The sequence below is a fragment of the Kryptolebias marmoratus genome, linkage group LG22, assembly GCF_001649575.2.
Source record: "Kryptolebias marmoratus isolate JLee-2015 linkage group LG22, ASM164957v2, whole genome shotgun sequence".
NCBI classification, from domain to species: Eukaryota; Metazoa; Chordata; class Actinopteri; order Cyprinodontiformes; family Rivulidae; genus Kryptolebias; species Kryptolebias marmoratus.
Genome location: NC_051451.1, coordinates 1,866,666 through 1,885,618, shown reverse-complemented (window position 1 = coordinate 1,885,618; position 18,953 = coordinate 1,866,666). Strand labels below are relative to the sequence as shown.

The following is an 18,953-nucleotide window of genomic DNA, read 5'->3' as shown; positions in this document are numbered from 1 at the left end:
AATTACATTCTGACTAGTCGAAATGACGTCAGATTTACCATTGACTTGAATGGAGACTTCAATTCAAGATATCTTAAATGAATTACTGACTATCTGAAATACAGATTTCAGATATCTTCAATTAAATTATGACTAGTCATAAAGTAAATTCAAGATATCTTGATTTTAGTTTTGACTAGTCATAATTCTAATTAAAGATATCTCGAATTACTCCATAATTCAAGATATCTTAAATGTATTTTTGGATAGGAGAAATGTTATTTTGACTAGTGAAAACTAAATTATAGATATCTTAAAAGCAAATAACGACTAGACAAAACTAAATTAAAGATATCTTGAATTGTAATTTTGACTAGTCAAAATTCATTTTAAGATATCTCTAATTGAATTAGAGATATCTTAAATTATTCGGCTTTTCCATTTAAGATATCTTAAATTGACATTTCGACTAGTCAGAATGACTTCATTGATATCTCGAATTAGTATTCTGTCTAGTCAAAACGTCATAAATCTACGTAGCATTTTGGCGGACAGTGAAGACATTTTATGATTGTGCTATTGGTTAGCAATGTCGGGTCAGTCCAGCTCAAGTCAGTCCGGCTCAAATACTCGTGTTTTTAACACAGTATTTAGCGCTGCAGCTCGTGCTCGACACGAATTAAGAAATTCCGATAATTTATTCTCTGCAACAAGGAGACTTTCAGTTCCTCCAAGCCGTTTTTCAGGGCATTGTGTGTGTCGGCAGAAAGTAAATCAGAAATTCTTTGCAAATTTCTTAAGCATTCTTCAAGTACACGATTTTCGCGTTCTCCGCATATCCCATACTGAAGAGCTCTTTCTATATTGTGACACTTTCTTACAATTTTGTCCAAAACTGCCAGCGCCATTGTTCAGGCAATTGTTCGGACAGCTCATTAGAACCAAAGAGGGGCTTACACGCAATGTCTGGCTTCAGATATCTAAAATTGTAATTCTGACTAGTCATAATTACGTTTAAGATATCTTGAATTGATGTGTGACCCGTCAAATGACAAATCCGGTGACGTCATTCGAGATATCTTGAAAGGAATTTTGACTCGTCAAAATGTAGTTGAAGATATCTTGAGTTATTATTATTACTAGTCATAATGTAAATACAGATATCTTAAATTACCATTCCGGATAATCAAAATGTAGTGTTGTCTAGTCAAAATGCATTTTTAGATATCTAGAATGTAATTATGGATAGTCAGACGAAACCAAATTTATGTTAAAACGGCTTGCCATAGAGAGCCACCTCTTCAGGACAGGACTCAGCTGTCCACCTGCACCTGAAGGGAGACTAGACACACTTTTCAGGACAACATTGCTCAGATTTTGGACAGAGAAGATAGATGGTTTGTGAGGGGGGCCAAAGGAAGAAAAGGGATGGAGCGGGAGTAATTTGCATGTGATTTCAGCTCACATTAACAGAGCCATTTACTGCATTTTAAAAGCTTGGAACTCCACAACTTTTGTTTGAATTGAAAAAGCTCCTCAGATGAAAAGCAAAGCATGTTCAACTATAGAAACAAAGTTACTTTGTTTTTTAAATATGAGGATTTGCCATGTCTGGTATGACTGAAAATCTACACAACAATATTGCTTTGCACTTTGGGAAGAACACCCTAGGAGCACTGTAGGAGTAGAAGAAAATGTAAACTAGTAGACTACAAGAATCATCTCCACTTCAGCCTGAAATGCAGATAACAAAGACTCATCCCGACCAACATGGAACTCAGCTCTGCTGTTAAAGCCTGTAGAGAAGAAGAGACACTCCTGAAAGCGCAGAACAAAATAAAACAGATCCACTTCACTCACAGAATTGACTAATCACTATACAAGAACCAGAGGATGCTGCCAGTTTGGATATTCCGGGCCAGTGGATAAAGATTTGTTGGACAGGATGCTGACACACCAGGGAAGGACATTCTGGAGAAACAACTGAACAACTGCCATTTCTCAACAAGAAATACCTGCTGTGGAACTAAGCACTGACACTAAATCCATTATTAGGAACAACAAACTGACAGAAACAGAGGCAGAACAACTCAGAATGAAGGGTGCCAAGCTGCCTCCTTCAAATCTTACACCACAAGAAAGTAACACTATAACACCTCTCAGTCAGAACCAAACCATCACTATTTTGCCATCAGACAAAGGAAGATGCACAGTGGTGTTCAACATCTTTGAATACCAGGAAAAAATAACTACATTACTGAGAAAGAGCCCCACCTTTGAGACCTTGAAGAGGAATCCAACAAGCAGCTACAAGGTCACAGACTCCCCAAAAACTTGAAAAGGACAAAGTCTTCAATCGATCATCTTACCACAGATTATACCCACGGAAGCCACTCCATGTTTATATGGACTTCCTAAAATACACAAGAAGGAACAGCACTCAGACCCACCGTCAGCAGCTAAAACTCAGTGACATATAATATTGTAAAACATCTTGCTGGTATTTTAGCTCCTCTGATAGGAAACACACCACATCACATAGAGAACTTCATGGGTTTTGCAAACAAAGTTCAACATTTGACGCTGGCTCCAGGAGAAACCCTGTATCATTTGGTGTCACTCCACTTTTCACTTGCATACCTACATCCGAAGCAGTGGAAACCACCAGAAACGACTTCAGCAAGATAATGATCTAAACAGGACCAATTTTACCCCAGATCAGGTCTGACCATGCTGGACGTCCGTCTTTCCACCACTTATTTCAAATATAATGACAGTTTTTACAGACAGAAGCATGGTTGTGTCATGAGATCTACAGTGTCACCCTTTGTGACCAGTCTCTACATGGAGGAAGTAGAAAAGAGAGCCATGAACTCCCTCGAGGGAACAACACCGAGTCACTGGTTCAGATATGTGAACGATACCTGAGTCAAAAATGAAAGTAGAAGCTTTCACCAGACAAATCATCTCTGTTGACAACATCAAGTTCACCAGAGAGGATACCAAGAACAACAAGCTGCCTTTTTTTGGACTGTTTGCTGCACATGGAAAGAGATGGAGATCTAAATATTGCAGTTTACAGGAAAGCATCCCACACAGAATACATCTGGTTTGACTGAACACAAACTTTCTGTCATCAGAACTCTACAGTATCGGGCCAAACATGTCCCCACGAGGACAGAAGGGAAGGAAAAGGAACAGAAACACATCAAAAAAGCTCTCCAAACATGTGGATATCTTAACTGGGCTTTTGTGAAATCAGCCAGGAAATCTGGAAAACCCTCCACAGAACTGAACAGGGAGGATAAGAAGAACAAACACAGAAGAATATGTTGCTGGAGTATCTGAGAAACTCAGAAGGCTTTTCTCCGAACACAACATCCAGGTACATTTCAAATATAACAAGACTCTCAGACAGAGACTGGTCCATCCAAAGGACAAAACACCCAAACAAACAGAGAAATGTGGTGTCTGCAGTCCAGACCTCCATATTGGAGAAACCAAACAGCCTCTCCACCGATGCATGGATCAACACAGGAGAGCCAGCTCAGGACAAAACCCAGCTGTGCATCACCTCCTCTGGGAAAAGAGTCACTCTTTTGAGGACCAAAATGTTCATAACTTGGATAAAGAAGACAGATGGTTAGAGAAGGGAGGTAAAGGAAGCCATATAATTTAAATGAGAAAAAACAACTTTAAACAAAGGAGGTCTCAGAATTCAGCTTTCTAAAACTTACAAAGGAGCCTTAAGCCTGATACCCAGTCAGTTTTACTTTAATTGTGACCAAAGCTTCTCTATTGTTAGCTATCCACCAATTCCTCTACTACCACTTATCAGTAGGTGTTCTGAGACCAGACATGATACATAATCTCTTCAGCAAGTTCTGGGTCTGCCCTTGAGTCTCCTCCCCTCTGTGGAGAGACAGGCAAACAAAACCCTAATGATCCTCAAGAGGGAGGGGAGAAAGATTAATCTGCTTGTGAATTTAGCTGCATAAATGGAGCATCTTATGCAGTTTAAAGCTTGGAACCCCCCTCCCCCCCACAAAAAAACTCCCGGATTGGAAGCAAAATGTTTCTATGACAGAAGAGGAAAGCTTTAGGAAGTGGAGAGTTCCCTATAAATGGTTGAATGCTCCATTTCTTTGCTTTGTGACTGGTTTGTGTCCTCATTCACATTATTTTATTTTCTGGGGTTTGTAACAAACAGACTTGTTGGTATAAACTCATACTTTTCTTTTGCCTTACTTTCTTTCTTTTTATTTATTTTATTACATATTTTTGGTGGCTCATCTTTTTTCTTCTGTAACATCACTGACATTATTAATCCATACTTTATTTGGTGATTTGTTTACATTTAATTATGTAAACAAGCTCCTTAAATCTAAAGTAAAGTTTTTTTCATGTCAAATTCCGGATCCCCAACAAGTCTAAGAACCGTATTGGTGATAAGCATAAACTGAGCTAAGGCTAACATCTGAGCTAAACTTCAGATATTATTATTGTTTAAGTGTATGCTTATTTTTGCTTCATATAAAATCTTTTGTCTCTCCAGAGGCAGCTCCATCAAACCTGCTTGATGGCCTCCGGTCCTCACAAAGCTTGTTCAGTGCTGCAGTTTTTCAGGTTAGAAACCTCAAAGTACTACAGCAGGGGTGTCCAATCCTGGTCCTCGAGGGCCACTATCCTGCATGTTTTCCTTGTTTCTCTGCTCCAACACACCTGATTCAGTGGTTAAATCACCTCTTCATGTTCTGCAGAAGCCTGTTAATCACCCACTGATTCAAATCAGGTGTGTTGGAGCAGAGGAACAAGGAAAACATGCAGGATAGTGGCCCTGAGGACCAGGATTGGAGACCACTGTACTACAGCATACCAGAACTCTGGAGCTTTCTCCTTATCCCAGTCTGACATTACGTAACATCTGAAACATGAAAGAGAATCTACATAAACGGTTTGTGTTGGAGATGTGGATGGGAAATATAAGTTGCTTTACTTTGGATGTGTCTGTGTTGCAAAACCAAATGTGTAGGGATGAAAAACAGATTCTGAATGAATATAATCGTTTGTTTCCTTTTAATTAACATTGAACATTAGGTAAGTGTCATTGTGGGGCTAAAGCTTAACTGCACGCACTGAAGACCAAGGAAAAACAAACGAAACACAATGAAACAGTGGGATCATTACAGATGATAAATAAAGAACAACTTCAGAAAACATGAAGCACATTTCATGGCCAAAAGCAGCAAATGTTCACAACAAGATCAACAGTGACACCAACATGTAGAACAAACCAACGAAGCTGTGAAAGCACACATCATGTGTGAACAGTAACAAAGGACGACAGCAGTGAGGGGGACTCTGTCAGCTCCGGATAATGTCACCACTGACCTTTTTACCATCATCATCTTCGTCATCATCATCTTCCTCACTCTCAGCCTCCATCTCTGTTCGAATTAAATAAGTCTTAATTATATCCTTCTCCACTTTCCCTTTTCATTTATCTTTAGGACCAGAATGAAACACCACTCTGTGCATTTGGCTGACAGTAAAGATGGTGAACCCGACCACAAATAAAATACCTTCACATATGAAATGGTTTGCTTTATGTGGAATCGTTTTGAGCATTCAGCATCTTACCTGCAGCAAACATCGGTCAGAGCGACCTCAGTTTGGACAATCAGAGAGATTCTCAGAGAAGTGTAGAGATAACAGCTGCTCAGAGCAGAAACCAATAAAGAGTGAAATTGTGCCAAATGAAATACCTGAAATTCAAGGAGTTTCAAGGAATTAAACTCAAAAACACCTTCAAAAGATACAGGTCTGTGATTTTAAAATACTGTCATGTAATAAAAAATGTCTAAAACTAATTAAAAAATAGTACTACGTTGGTAAATATCTACTTTTTGCTCATTGATGAATCTCTACAGTCACCAACCAATAACCCACAGAGGAGAGCAGCTTCGTTTCTGTTTATAAAGAGCTCAAACTGGGATACATGACAACAAGATGAACTGTCTGACAAACTCCACAGCTTCTTTGTTTTTATGTATTTATTTCCACCTGGCAGTGTTGTGTTCAAGACCACCTAACCCGAGACCAAGACAAGACCAAGACCAGAGTCTATCGAGACCGAGACAAGACCAAGACTTTTAGGGTCCGAGACCAAGTCGAGACCGAGACCGAGGGAAGTCGAGACCGAGTCAAGACCAAGACCAGCGCCAGTATGTGACAATAAAATGTGAAACATGATCAAAATCACTTAAATTGATCTAAAAGACCCACATTCACGTAAAAACACCTAGAGATATTTGACACACAGAATTGGAATAAACATAAACATCTTTATTTAGTACTTCTGTGCAGTAATCACAGAATTTCAAACAATCAAAGTCGATCAAAATAGTATGTTCTCTGCCTTTCATGAACAGTACATTGTTTTTAAATGTGCTATTTCAAAACCATGTGCAAATGTGTAAAACTGAAAAAAATGGCAATAATTTCACTCCTTTTTTCTCAAATGTACAGATTAAAGCTACTTTATATAACTTTTCTTAAATAAATCTGTATCTGTCACCAAGTTGTGACAATATGTTATGAGACAGATAATTTGTTGAAAAAAAGATTGATCTCCTTCACTTCCTCCCTGAGCTACTACTGCCATCTGCAGAAATACAAACCCCACTGAAATACGTGCACAAAAACCTGACTGACTTTTGTCAGTTCTAAGACCATTTTGCTGGATCAGATGTTTTGTTTTTGACCAAGCAGTGCATTTCTCCAGTTAGCACTGGGAACATGGAGAAAAGGCAGAGGAGCTCAATTTTTTCACAGCTTGTCTGTCTGATAACATTCTGTCACAACATAGTGACTTAAATATGTAAAAAAAACTATAACTATAACTATAACTTTTATAAAGATATTTTTTGTTTTATCAAAGTTACATACTGCATCCTTAACTCTGCTGTTGAATGATTGTAGCTACTTATACATAACATACATAATAAAGAAATCTGACATTCAGAGGCCCAACTGCATGTGTTTCAAAAATAAAATTACTCAACTGGAAGCAGTTTCATAATATGCCAAACCTTTAGAAAACTTCAATGGCAAAACTCGAGAACAAGGATAACCATGTAGTTGAACAGTGTTCAGAATAAAGTAGGTGATACATAAAATTAGTTTAAAGTAAGGTTTCATTGCACTTCAGAAAAATTAGAGACTGCAGCATTTTTGCACCTAAACGTGCACGATGGGGTCTCATTACAATGCCTCCTCGACTAAAAACCCTTTCCACTGGTGCAGAGGAGGCAGGGACGGATAGCACTTTCAAAGCCAAATTGTGCAGTTGAGGATATTTGGACTGGTTTTCTCCCCAGAAGGCAAGAGCATTGTCACTGTCACAGTCTTTAATATCATTGAAGTATTTGGTTAATTGGGTTGCAATACTTGAATCCTGGACAGAGGACCTGTGCTTCTTATGTGCCTTGTAGCGTGACAGAAGTCGAGGGCATTTGACTGGTGGTGAATCACTGGTTGGATCCACATTCCTGGCTTCTGAGCACTTATCATCTGTACTGTCCGTCATGTTCTCCACCCCAAGGATCAATGTGTCTGAAAAACACAAACACGATGACTGTGTTAGTTTTCAAGAACTTTGAGTGTACAAGATAATGTTGATGACAAAAGACTATAAATTCCACTTTATGTTTAAGACTTTATGTGCTACAAATTTGAAACATTTTAAGATTTATAATTTTGCAAATAAGACATTTTTTCCAGCAAAGAAAATGCATACCAACCTGTCAGTGTCTTCTTAAGTTCATCTCTGAACTTCTTCACCGACACTGCATTTCCTCTGTTGGTAACATCTAAATCCACCCAGCTTAAGCCAAACTGTGGATCCAGCATGGTAGCAAAGAAGTACACGTCATGGTTAAAAGGTTCCTCTCTTCCGCTGTCTTTGGCCATGTTTGTTTTTGTAAAGATTCCAGAAAATCTTTTCGCCAGAGACTGCTGGAGGGCTCTGACCAACGGCTGGCACTGCATGCGGGTCTCCTCCATCTTGAGGAGGTGTGTGTTCAAGTCCAGCACAGTTGGAACCACCATACTAATAGTCACTGATGTTTCCCCTTGGGTCAGCTCTGTTGCTTCAGCAAATGGAGAAAGGACTACACACAGCTCCTTTAGTTGGTTCCACTCCCGCGCACTGAACACCACATCCTCATAGTCTTTGCTGCACATTTCACTGAGTGATTTGTGTTCTAGAGTTGTAAGGGCCTGTACTTGTTTAAATGTACTGTTCCAACGAGTTGAATTTGCAGCTGGAACACTTTTATTGGTGCCAAATGCAGCCTCAAACTTATCTTTAAATTGCGAGCTGCTATGTAAAAGGGTTGCAAACTTTGATGTTTTTGCTATAGTGCGAGAAATGGTCTTGACCTCCTTCATACCATCATGCACAACTAACTGGAGAGAGTGTGCAAAGCAGGAAAGACGTTCGCCAGATGACCATGGTAAGTCAATGTCTTCCTCTGAATTAATGTCCTCCCACAAGTGCTCGTCATCTAAATTATCCTCTTCACTGTCACTGTCATCAGATTGCTGTTGGGGCATGTGTACTTTAAAAGCACATTTCATATTGGCTGCATTGTCTGTTATGATATAGCTAATTTTGTCACGAATATCATATTCCTCGGTGATTTCCTCAAAGGCAGACGCAATGTGCTCTCCAGTATGCCTCCCTGTAAAACGCCTACAGTCCAGCAGGTAGGATCCAAGTGCATACGAATCTTTAGATTTGTAGCACACATGAGCAGTCACCCCAAGAAAAGAGCGCAGCCTGCGATCAGACCAGAGGTCAGTTGTTAATGACACAGACCGCTGGGTCTTCAGTTTCTCCAAGACAGTTTCCTTGACTTTTCTGACCAATTCTGGAATTCGTCTCTCAGAAACTGTTTTTCTAGAGATAGGTGTGTATTTACTGTCCAGGACTTCAAGAAAGTGTTTAAAGTGCCCATTTTCCACGAGTGAGAGGGGCAGACAACATCCAATGATCAAATCTTGAACAATGGCTTCACTGATGGCTTGCTGCCTTGGCGATTGTGGGCTGTAGAGTTGGACTTTCTGTGTAAATAACGATATTGTTGGCTGTGTGACATCACTCTGTTGCCCTGCCTTGTATTCCAGGAACCTAATAAATAGGACATAGAAATCAGTTTATCTGGTCATATGAACATCAATTACATAAAAAAACAACCTTAAAAATAAGTAGGAACTTTACAAATACATGTCAAATATGTGTAATGTAGTGTTACTGCATAGAAACGCATGTGGGTAAACAAAATGCAAATCAATGGTATTTTGGCCATCACATTTTGAAATGGATAAACAATTTAAATGACTGATATGGTATGAACCCTACAGAGTGAACTGGTAAAATGTTACTTATTGACCTGAAATTGTAAATGGTAACATAAAAATGTGGTCTCTAAAAGTAATTTGCCTATATCCATACAAAGCAACTAATTTAGTAATTTTCATAAGGTGAGACATATCACTTAGTCTCTTCACTCTCTGCTTATATCTATAAACTAGTTCCCACAGCCAAACAACGGAGCATCACCTCCACATCTTATCTTCAATGTCAGGAGCTATATCCAGCTGACATGAACTAAGGTCAATGTAACTTATTATTAACTACATAGCTTTTTGTTGTCTGTCTCATAATTGTTTTTCATAAGAAAAAAAAGAACTTAGGAACAAGTTATTATATGTCCAGTCGACTCAGCCTCTCAAGGTTAACTGTATTTGCTTACTTCCCTTAATAATGTTAATTGTAGGACCAATGCAAGAAAATACTACTTATTTAAGGTTAAGCAAATCAGGTTTGGAACATTAATAAATTATACATATATTTATTTTATTAGGTAGTAATAATGGCTTTAGAGACAGTGGGGTTACTAATACCCACCAGCACAAGCCAGCACATGCTGACGTAACCATTACATTCTGTCATGGTTACTTTAAAAACATAACCATGTAAAGAACGTTAAAGAACGTAACCTTATTATGGTTATTAATAAACATAGGTAGAGATGTCCACATCAGTCTCCTCCTTCATGAAAAGTATTAGACAAGAACCCAAATATATTACGATTATCTATTCAGACTTTTATTTTTGCTCTGCTTCCCCCTATGTGCTGCGATCCACTCATGAAGCCGACAGAATTACGGAGACATATTCAGGAAAGCTGTAATTAAAACAGCGTTGTCCATGAAAAACACAAATCAACACTTCTTTAAATTAAATCAAATCAAATCAATAATGTCCGACATGTTTTCGCCAACACTACTGGTGGCAATAACTTGTGGATCAAGCTAGGTGGCAAATAGCGGATAAGAAAGGAGAACATTCACCCTAAAAGATAAAGTATACATATATAACTTAAGCTAACTTAATATGTGTAGCTCGGTATTAACGTTAGCAATACCGAGAAAATTGCTAACGTTAACTAGCTAGTTTTCCTAGCATCACTTTTACATGTAGCTTACCTTTCTTTGTGCTTTCTTTCAAGGTGTCGATAAAAGTTGGACGTAGTCCCCACCGTCTCTGATAATGAAGAACTGCAGAACTTGCATTGCGCTGTATGCTTTTTTTTCAATGTTGTTTTACAAATATATTCTTTGTGATTTAAATAGCCGAATTTTATAACCGATGATTTGGCCGACATCTCAGACAACCACTTGTGACTTTCAATTGAAGTGCTGCAGCCCGCGCAAGGTGAAAAGGGGTGGGCGGGACAGCAGTTTAAAAAACAACATGCATTTACCAATGAGAATGGTTATTGCTTGGATTTGAATCAGTAGTGCATCCAATAAAAATAAGGATCTTAAAGAAATTGATAATATTCTGACGATTTAGCATTATTTCCACAGTTGCGGTCTTGACCGGTCTTGAAATAAAATGCCGAGTCCTCAGCGCCCGAGACCGAGACAAGACCGAGACCAAATGCGGTCGAGTCCGAGACGAGACCGAGACCATCAAGAAATGGTCTCGAGACCGGACTCGAGACCAAGACCGGATCCGAGAACCACAACACTGCCACCTGGTTCTGTTAACAACAACAGCAATTATTGGACTTTCTGCTTTCAGCATGTCTGGAGTAAAATTCAGTGAGACGTCTAAACTCCAGATGAACTAAAGTCAGATCTGTACTGGGAGTCACGCTTCATTCCTCACTGATTATCTGATTTCTGGGAGGATTAATGAAGCTTGAAGTGTGGTTTCAAATAAGTCCTTCCTGCTTTGGGTCATGTATCCCATCCCTACTAGTTAATCATCTGTTTGGTTTGAGGCTGTCTTGTGTGAGTTTGTTAAAGCTGATGACGGTTCTGGTGACAAGCCCAGTTTGGCGAAATGGTGAAAATCTTTTCTTTTTGATTTGTTTTTTTAAGGTTGTATCAGTGGTTCATTTCATCCTTACTTTGTAATTAGTTTTTCCAAGATTGTTAGAATTTCTTACACAGAAGTTTTTTTTTAAATACTTATTAAAAAATATTTGTTGCTGTTTTTCCTAATCAAATTGTCCTTGTTAGACTGTATTTTAGTAAACAATTCTTAATGTCAGTCAGTACCTTCCTTTTGTTCCCTTTTCTTAACTCAAACAAGAAGCCCTAACAGGAACTCCTAACAGCACATACCTGTGTGATGTTATCTTCAGTTAACTTATATAATGAGGAAACCAAACGCACCCCCACATCAGCTTTAAGCATTAAAGATGAACAGCTGAATGTGGACTGATAATGTCTGCAGTACCACTGATGTGAAGGACAGAAGGAGTGTAGTTTGAGCTGCGGTGGTCTGGAGTTTAATTCTTCCTGAGGGGCAGATTGAGTCCTGCTCCTGTCTGCCTTATTTTTGTTTTCTTGCATCTGAATTTTAAATTTAGACTTTTATCCTTTTTGGCTCATGTTAACGTAAAAAGCAGCATGACGGCTTAGCAGTTAGCACTGTTGCCTCGCAGCAAGAAGGTCCTGGGGTCTGGGGTCTCTCTGTGTGGAGTTTGCACGTTCTCCCCATGTTTGCATGGGTTTTCTCCAGTTTCATGTTAGGCTGCCTTCAGGTCCAGGATCTATGATGTCTATAGGATTTGCCTGGCTAAATAATGGTTAATAAATAAATACATTAATAATAAAATAGATGTAAATATAAACACCCACCCACACCATTTTATAAAAAGTACAGCGTCAGAGGACGATCAGCAGAGTTATTATTAGATCTTTAGATAAACAGATATGAGACAGATGATGGTGGGCAGCAGCCTGTGCTCTACAGCTTTTACTGACTGTTAACTACTGCTGCACTTAGTTACAATCAAACATTTTACTGCTTCATAAACAAGCAACCAGCTCTGCCACCAGGTGAAGGCTGCCAGTTAACCACGTTAAACTTCGCTCTCCTCACTGATGGGACAGCTGACTGCTGCCTGAAGTCCCCAAAGTTCATTAAACTAAAGAAAAACAGAAAGGTCCATATGGATCTTGGTTCTCCATGTTTTCTGGTGGGTGGTCCATGGCTGCCAACAACAGTTACTGCAGGATCAACAAACCTGGATTTCTTCACAAAAAACCTTCAATATATAATTTCCCTCCTTTGGAGAAAAGTTCTGACTTGTTCATGGAGGTCCTAACTGTTCTGTTTCCATTTTTCTTCATTAAATTTCCTCAACAACACAGTCAAACCGCTCAGAGCCGTGTTGATTTTGATCATAAATGGTAGCTTCACGTAGTTGGGTAAACTTTGTGACATGTATGGTGAAAGCATGCAGGTGGAGCTTGCTCTTCCAGATAACCAAGGCTTCTTTTTGTGTGCATGGCTTGCAAAGCTGTATTCTAGGCTGGGCACTTACATCATTCCTCCCTTGGCCCACTTTGTACCCACTTTGGCAACCACCTCCATGTTTATGATTTCATTTACTGGAGTACACGCCCCCATAAAATGCTGCTGGCCGTAATAAACATTAAACAATATATTTAAGTAAGCAAGAAATATATAGAAATTTCTAGGGCTTTGAGGACCACAGGAAATAATTATCACCTGCTGCTGAAAAGCAAAGGCAGATGATTATGGTTTTGCTTGTGTGTGTGTGTGTGTGTGTGTGTGTTCTTATGTCTGTCGTTACCAAAAAATCTCATGAACCACTGAAAAGATTGTAATGAAACTTTGGGTTGACATCTGCAACTGATCAACTTTTGGAGTCAATCTAATTTAAGGTGGTCACTGTATCAACACATGGATGGTTATATCTTGTCTGTTTTACTGATATTGAGCTGAACTTTGATGTGGTAATAGCTGAGGGTCATGCACAACAGATTCTTTGATTGTAACATCTTGCAGTGTTGTACAACATCATTTTTTAAACAGAACAGCTACCACTCCATTATTTCTCAACGTGACATCATTAAACAGTAGTTGCTGATAGCAAAGTGAACAAAAATGTTTTTTAGTCCATTTGTTTTGAAATAGTAAAGTTTCTAAATCTACATCTTGTCCTTTTGGTTCTGACAGAGACATCTTGATGCTTGCAGTGAGTTTAGCTAAAGCTACTTTTGTTATTGATTTCTGTTCATACTCCAGCCTTACGGCCTTTTGCTCAGATCAGATGGATGGGCCAATCAAACAGCTGCTTACAGGTGTACATCTTTACATACACCTCTCTGTTGTCAGGATCTACCAGAGACTACTAACTTAAAATGACACTCGAAGGAACACTGATGTGTATATTTTAACATTATTTTTGTGTATATTGTTAGCATTATTTTCAGACAAGTCAGTTTTGAATTCTGGCAGCTGTGTGGGGGGCAAACAGATTTAAAAAGGGCTGCATCTGGCCCACAGGCCTGCTGTAAGACTTACAAAGACTCAGTGGGGGCAGCAACACCCCCAGAGCTTCTAAAGCTTCACAATCTGATATAGAAGAGGATGAAGCATTGAGCATGTTCAGGGAAAGAGTGTGAATTTAACAGCCAGCACAGCCAGCACAGGCTGAAGATGCTGTCAAGTTATTAAGGTAAGCTCAACTGTTCTTTGACATATTGATCAAAATGTTTTTTCATGAGCTCAATTTATCATTCAAATGCATTTAAACTGTTAGTGTGGACAGGTTTTCTGTCAGAGAAGAGCTCTGGTGCAGCTGTTGTGCTCTTGGGACAGGTTGGAGACACCTGCAGTGAGTATGCAGGTAGTTTGAGAGAAAACTTTCTTTTGAACATTTTTAAATTTGAAGTGAATGTTGCCAGCCATTCTGGACGTTCCCTTGTGAATGTTGTTCACAGTCTAGTGTTTCAGAGCTGCAGATGCTACCGTCAGCAGTCACGATGAGGATAGTTAGTGTAGCTACACAGATGTGGATCCGCAACAAAGTAAACAACAGTCTTAGGCAAAACTAACAAGGTGTCAAAACACCTCATGTAGTGCTCAAAGTTGATACAAGAGTTTTGAGTTTGAGTTGTTTAAGGCTGAAGAAAATGAATCTTGAATGGTTTCTGTTCTGAGGAGCTGTGAGCTACACCCCCCCTGAGACGTCCTCAGATTAGTTTACTGCAGGTAAGATACTGACTGTTCCACAGAACATGAGCTGTCATTTTAATAAGAGTAAACAAAAAGCTTTAAGTCAAATGTAGAAAAAAAAGACTAACTGAAGTTAAAGATCTGCAGAAAGACATGATATGAGCACAAATGTTCAGTTATCGTTAGCTTGTCCAGCAGCAAACCAAACAGCTACGAGAATGTAAAAACCTCAAGATTAGAGCAGAAACCCAAAAGAAGCTTTCAGATGTGTAAACAAGGCTTCACTTTAATGCCTAAAGTTCTACAGAAGTCTGCACCGCAGCACAAATCCTAGTCTGCTCTGATCTTCAGTTCCACACGCAAAAAAACATGTCAATATGGCTCCTTGATTTCCCTCTGCACTTCGTTTTAATTGGTGCTCAGAGCTTTTGATGTCATCTGGGATGTCCATCTCATTATGGAGGCATCCCTGATGAGAGGAATGTGGAGACATCTTAGCGCCACTTTGGCTAAAGCTGAGGTAAATATTTCTATATGAAAGGTGTCTTTAGGCAGATTCATTCTAGTCTCTCAGTTCTCAGGGACAGCCTGCAGGAACAGCTTCATCATCAAATGACACCAGTGACTCATGTTTGTGAGGACAAATATCTGCTGGATGTAAAAACAAATAGGAACATGGACGTCCTTTGGCTCCTGCAGCTGTTGTAGTCTGACAAATCACAAAATGAATTAATGTCCATTTTATATGTTGATTGTTGCAGCTGAATGCATTTCCCTTGTCATTGTGTCATACCTCCTGTGGTGTTGCTAGGAGACACTGGTTCGTTGCTCTGATTGGCAGGTTGGTCAATTAGTCTCTTGGTGTCCGTGTTGTTGGAGGGTTTGTGAGATTTCTTATTCTTGATGAGAATTTTGCCCATCAGCTCCTGAGGACTGGGAAGGGGGACACCGTGCTCCAGCTGCAAACAAATACAACACAAACACTTTAACTACACACAGTTGGAAATGATGTTGCCATCTGTTTTTCTGCTTTTCTTACAGGGTATTTGTCCAGAGGGTCAATTAGCAGCGCGTCCCCAAAAATGGTTCGACAATATTCAGCCATTTTAGCCTGCTGCTTCAAACTGGAAGATAAAACAGAGTGTTTGCTAAGTGCTGAATGGTTCAAGCTAAAATTTACAATCAGCATCGTCATAGCTAAATGTAGCTAGAATTAACAAAATCGTAGCTGAAAGCTAAAATTAGGAAAACATGTAGATAAAAAGAGCAAAACCATAGGTTACAGCTAAAAGTACCTAAATGGAAGCTAAAAGTTAATAGTAGAAAACCTTTAGTTGAAAGCTACAATTATATAGCTAACTACAATTAGCAAAAATATAGCCACAAGATAAATTGACAAACTGAAGATAAAAGGTTCAATTAGTAAAACCGGTGATAAAATCTAAAATTGAAAAACTTAGCTTAAAGTAGCAAAATGCTAGCTGAAAGGTAAAGGCAGTAACATGCTAGCAAAAGCTAAATGTAGCATAAGGATAGCTAAAAGCTTAAAGTGGAAATACTGTAGCTGAAAACTGTAGCATAACACAAAAATAGAGCAAGTATGCTGGAGTGAGGTGAAATTTATTTATATATTTATGTTTTCAGCATCAAGACGATCCACAGCTGAAGCAGATTTCAAAGAGAACAATGTTTCTGATGTAATTAAAGATAATTAAACTTCCACTTCTATGGAAGTTTTACTTTAAGTAAAGTTAAATATTTTGAAAAGTAGGAAAGTTACAAAAAGAAAAAAAGTCACTATTCTGGAATGAGCTGAAGGTTTTGGCACATGAATGGTTAAACAGCAGTGCTGACTCAGCATTCAGACATTAAAGACATAAAAGACATTTAAAGCATCCTCACGAGTCCACGTGGTTTTCAAATGACAGGATGACCGGGAACGGGGAAGTCTTGAACGCGCACTCCGCAATGGCTTCAATCACCTCCTGGGGGAAAAACAAACAAACAAACAATATTTGGTAAATTAGTGAAAGAACATAGATCTAATTTTGTTTATTCCAGATGAAAACTTTAGACGTAGAAGAGTCAGTAAATAAAATGCAGTTTGAAGAAGTGAATCAAACATGGAGAGGCAGCTTTTAAACGATGCTTGTAGTTATTTAAGATCATTCTTTTATATCAGAATTAACTCTACGACTCCAAAGCTGATTGTGAACTGTTTTCTTACAGACACCTGACTCATCACAGTTTAACTACGGTTCAATTTCTATGAAATGCAAAGAAATGAGTTTTTATTAAAATGTGTCATTCTGTTGAAGTCGAAGTAAGTCATAATGCAGCATGCCAGGAGGATATCAGTCTTTCATTGTGAACCTTTTTCACTCACTCCCTGGTTAACTTAATGCTGGAGTTGAATCCCTAACAAAAAGCCTGGGCGTACCTTAAAGGAGATTTCTGATGTCATGGTGAAGCCGTGGGTTATGACAGGTTCCTCCTCAGCTGTTCGTCCTTTCCACACGTCTAATTCGACACAACGACACCCTGCCAGCAACACCTGCCTGTACATCTCTACTGAGGAGCTGCCCGCCAGCTGGCCCGCTGCAGAAACACAAATCAACTCTACAAAACCACCTCTTTGTCACAGGAACATTTTGTCTTTTATAATCTAAATATTGGAACAAACATTTTAAACCAAAGGTAGAACACAGGGAACAAACACTTCTTTTCCGTGGTGCTCAAATAGACACATCTAAACTGAGGAAAGAGGCTTCTGAACACTCAGTACACAACTGGATTATATTAAAAATGAGGTTCTTTTAGAGTAAGATTTAAATTTCCAGTGAACAAACATGACACTGTTTATAGCATGATTATTTATGTTTGGGCTGACACTTTCTGCTGACACAGCAGAAAGCCTCACACCGATCTTCCCCAAGTTTTAAACAAAGAACATCTTATAAAGAGAGGGGATGGAGTTTATAAATGACATATTTCAGTCTCATGCAGTGTTGTAGGAATTGTTAGTCTTCAGAGTGTTGAAGAGGACTCTTGGCTACGACCACATCAAACTTTAACACCATTACTGTATATCTGGCAAAGATACAGTCAGTTTCGGTAGAAACACAGTAATAAAAGTCTCTGTCTCATTCATCCCATTTCATGGCTCAACTCATCTCACCTTCATCCTGTTCTGGTCCCTGTTTATCACCGTTTCTTCTTATTGGATTTTATTTTACAGCATTGATTTTGTTTGTTTTAGTTTCTAATTGTATTTTTTCAATTATCATCTCATCTGTTTCCATTCTTTGGTTTGTTTTAGTCTCATCTCAGCCCTGTATTAAACTGCATTCCATCCATTAACAGTTATCAAAAGTTGAAATGCTTTTGATCTTTTTGTTTTGTTTTGATATAAACAGCTTTCTTCTCAGCAGTTAAATAGAAAAGCTACTCTAAACGTTCAGAACCTAAACAGAACAGGACTGACAGTAAAGGCTGGGGTTTATTGAGCTCATATGAGATGAAATAATAACCGCAGGTCGTCTTTTTGACTTGACTCCAAGCCAACGTTACCATACCTACATACGATGTTCTGTTTTCTCACACTGGTCTACTTAAACACATGACTGATGATGATACTATCCCTAAAAATATCAGTACTTGCTGAAGGATATGTTATAAAAGCTAAAAAAAGTCAGTTATTCTTTTTCTTTCAGTTTGGTGTGATCTCGAAGGCTAGGTACTTTATACCCACTTGCAGTGTAACTACATGCTTTGTTGGTTATTAACTGTGATGTGGGTTCAGATTTACATTTGTAGGGTAACAAAAAGCCATAATATGAAACAGACACAGCTTGTTGGCTGATTCGATGTTCTGCAGAACAATGAATTCATCTCTTGTTCAGGGACCACAGTCATGGTGTATTCTAGGGTCAAACAATACATTATACATCAATAAAAGCCTTCTGTTGCTGCTGCAAATGCAGTCAAAGAGGTTTTCTAAGAAATCCAAGCTCATTGCCTCTGAAAAACTATCACAATTAGCTGAGTGGAGCAGCATGTTCCCCTGACACACTGTGTTTGCAGAATTTAAAAAAATCATTATGTTCAACATATTTGGTTGAGTTGGATTAATAAAAAAAACAATATGTGCTCTTAATTACTCTGTGCTTTCCTGCTGTTTGTACCAGAACTGAGAGAATAAACCTCGAAGCACCTGAGTTCATTTTCTGACAGTCAGGAAATGAAGTTACCTGCTTCCTTAAAAAAAGTTTCTTGGACGGACGGACGGATGGATGGATGGACGGACGGACGGACGGATGGACGGATGGATGGATGGATGGATGGACGGATGGATGGATGGATGGACGGACGGATGGACGGATGGATGGATGGATGGATGGAC

General features: G+C 38.9%; 2 protein-coding genes across 4 annotated transcripts in view; both read right to left on the bottom strand.

Annotated features, from left to right (window-relative positions):
- LOC108249750 (1-phosphatidylinositol 4,5-bisphosphate phosphodiesterase beta-1) overlaps nucleotides 1-18,953 on the bottom strand; it is a 55,630-nt gene that overhangs the window by 23,152 nt on the left and 13,525 nt on the right. For all 3 annotated transcript variants that reach the window (XM_037973367.1, XM_037973368.1, XM_017439326.3), the window contains exons 11-15: nucleotides 16,992-17,149; nucleotides 16,454-16,536; nucleotides 15,591-15,675; nucleotides 15,345-15,510; nucleotides 5,371-5,426 (exon numbers count right to left, since the gene is read on the bottom strand). In XM_037973367.1, coding sequence (XP_037829295.1) covers nucleotides 5,371-5,426; nucleotides 15,345-15,510; nucleotides 15,591-15,675; nucleotides 16,454-16,536; nucleotides 16,992-17,149 — 548 coding nt within the window. The remainder of the gene's footprint in view (nucleotides 1-5,370; nucleotides 5,427-15,344; nucleotides 15,511-15,590; nucleotides 15,676-16,453; nucleotides 16,537-16,991; nucleotides 17,150-18,953) is intronic.
- LOC108249751 (zinc finger BED domain-containing protein DAYSLEEPER-like) lies at nucleotides 6,852-10,805 on the bottom strand. The gene is made up of 2 exons (XM_017439327.3): nucleotides 7,782-10,805; nucleotides 6,852-7,593 (listed from the first exon to the last, which is right to left on the bottom strand). Exons 1-2 carry the CDS (start codon nucleotides 8,617-8,619, stop codon nucleotides 7,163-7,165), a joined length of 1,269 nt encoding a protein of 422 aa, XP_017294816.1. The 5' UTR covers nucleotides 8,620-10,805; the 3' UTR covers nucleotides 6,852-7,162.

Excerpts from the sequence above, each read along its gene's own strand:
- LOC108249751 (XM_017439327.3), bottom strand. The coding sequence starts at position 8,619 with ATGAAATGTGCTTTTAAAGTACACATGCCCCAACAGCAATCTGATGAC. Across the intron at positions 7,594-7,781 it reads ACTTAAGAAGACACTGACAG|ACACATTGATCCTTGGGGTG; the intron begins GTTGGTATGCAT and ends TGTGTTTTTCAG.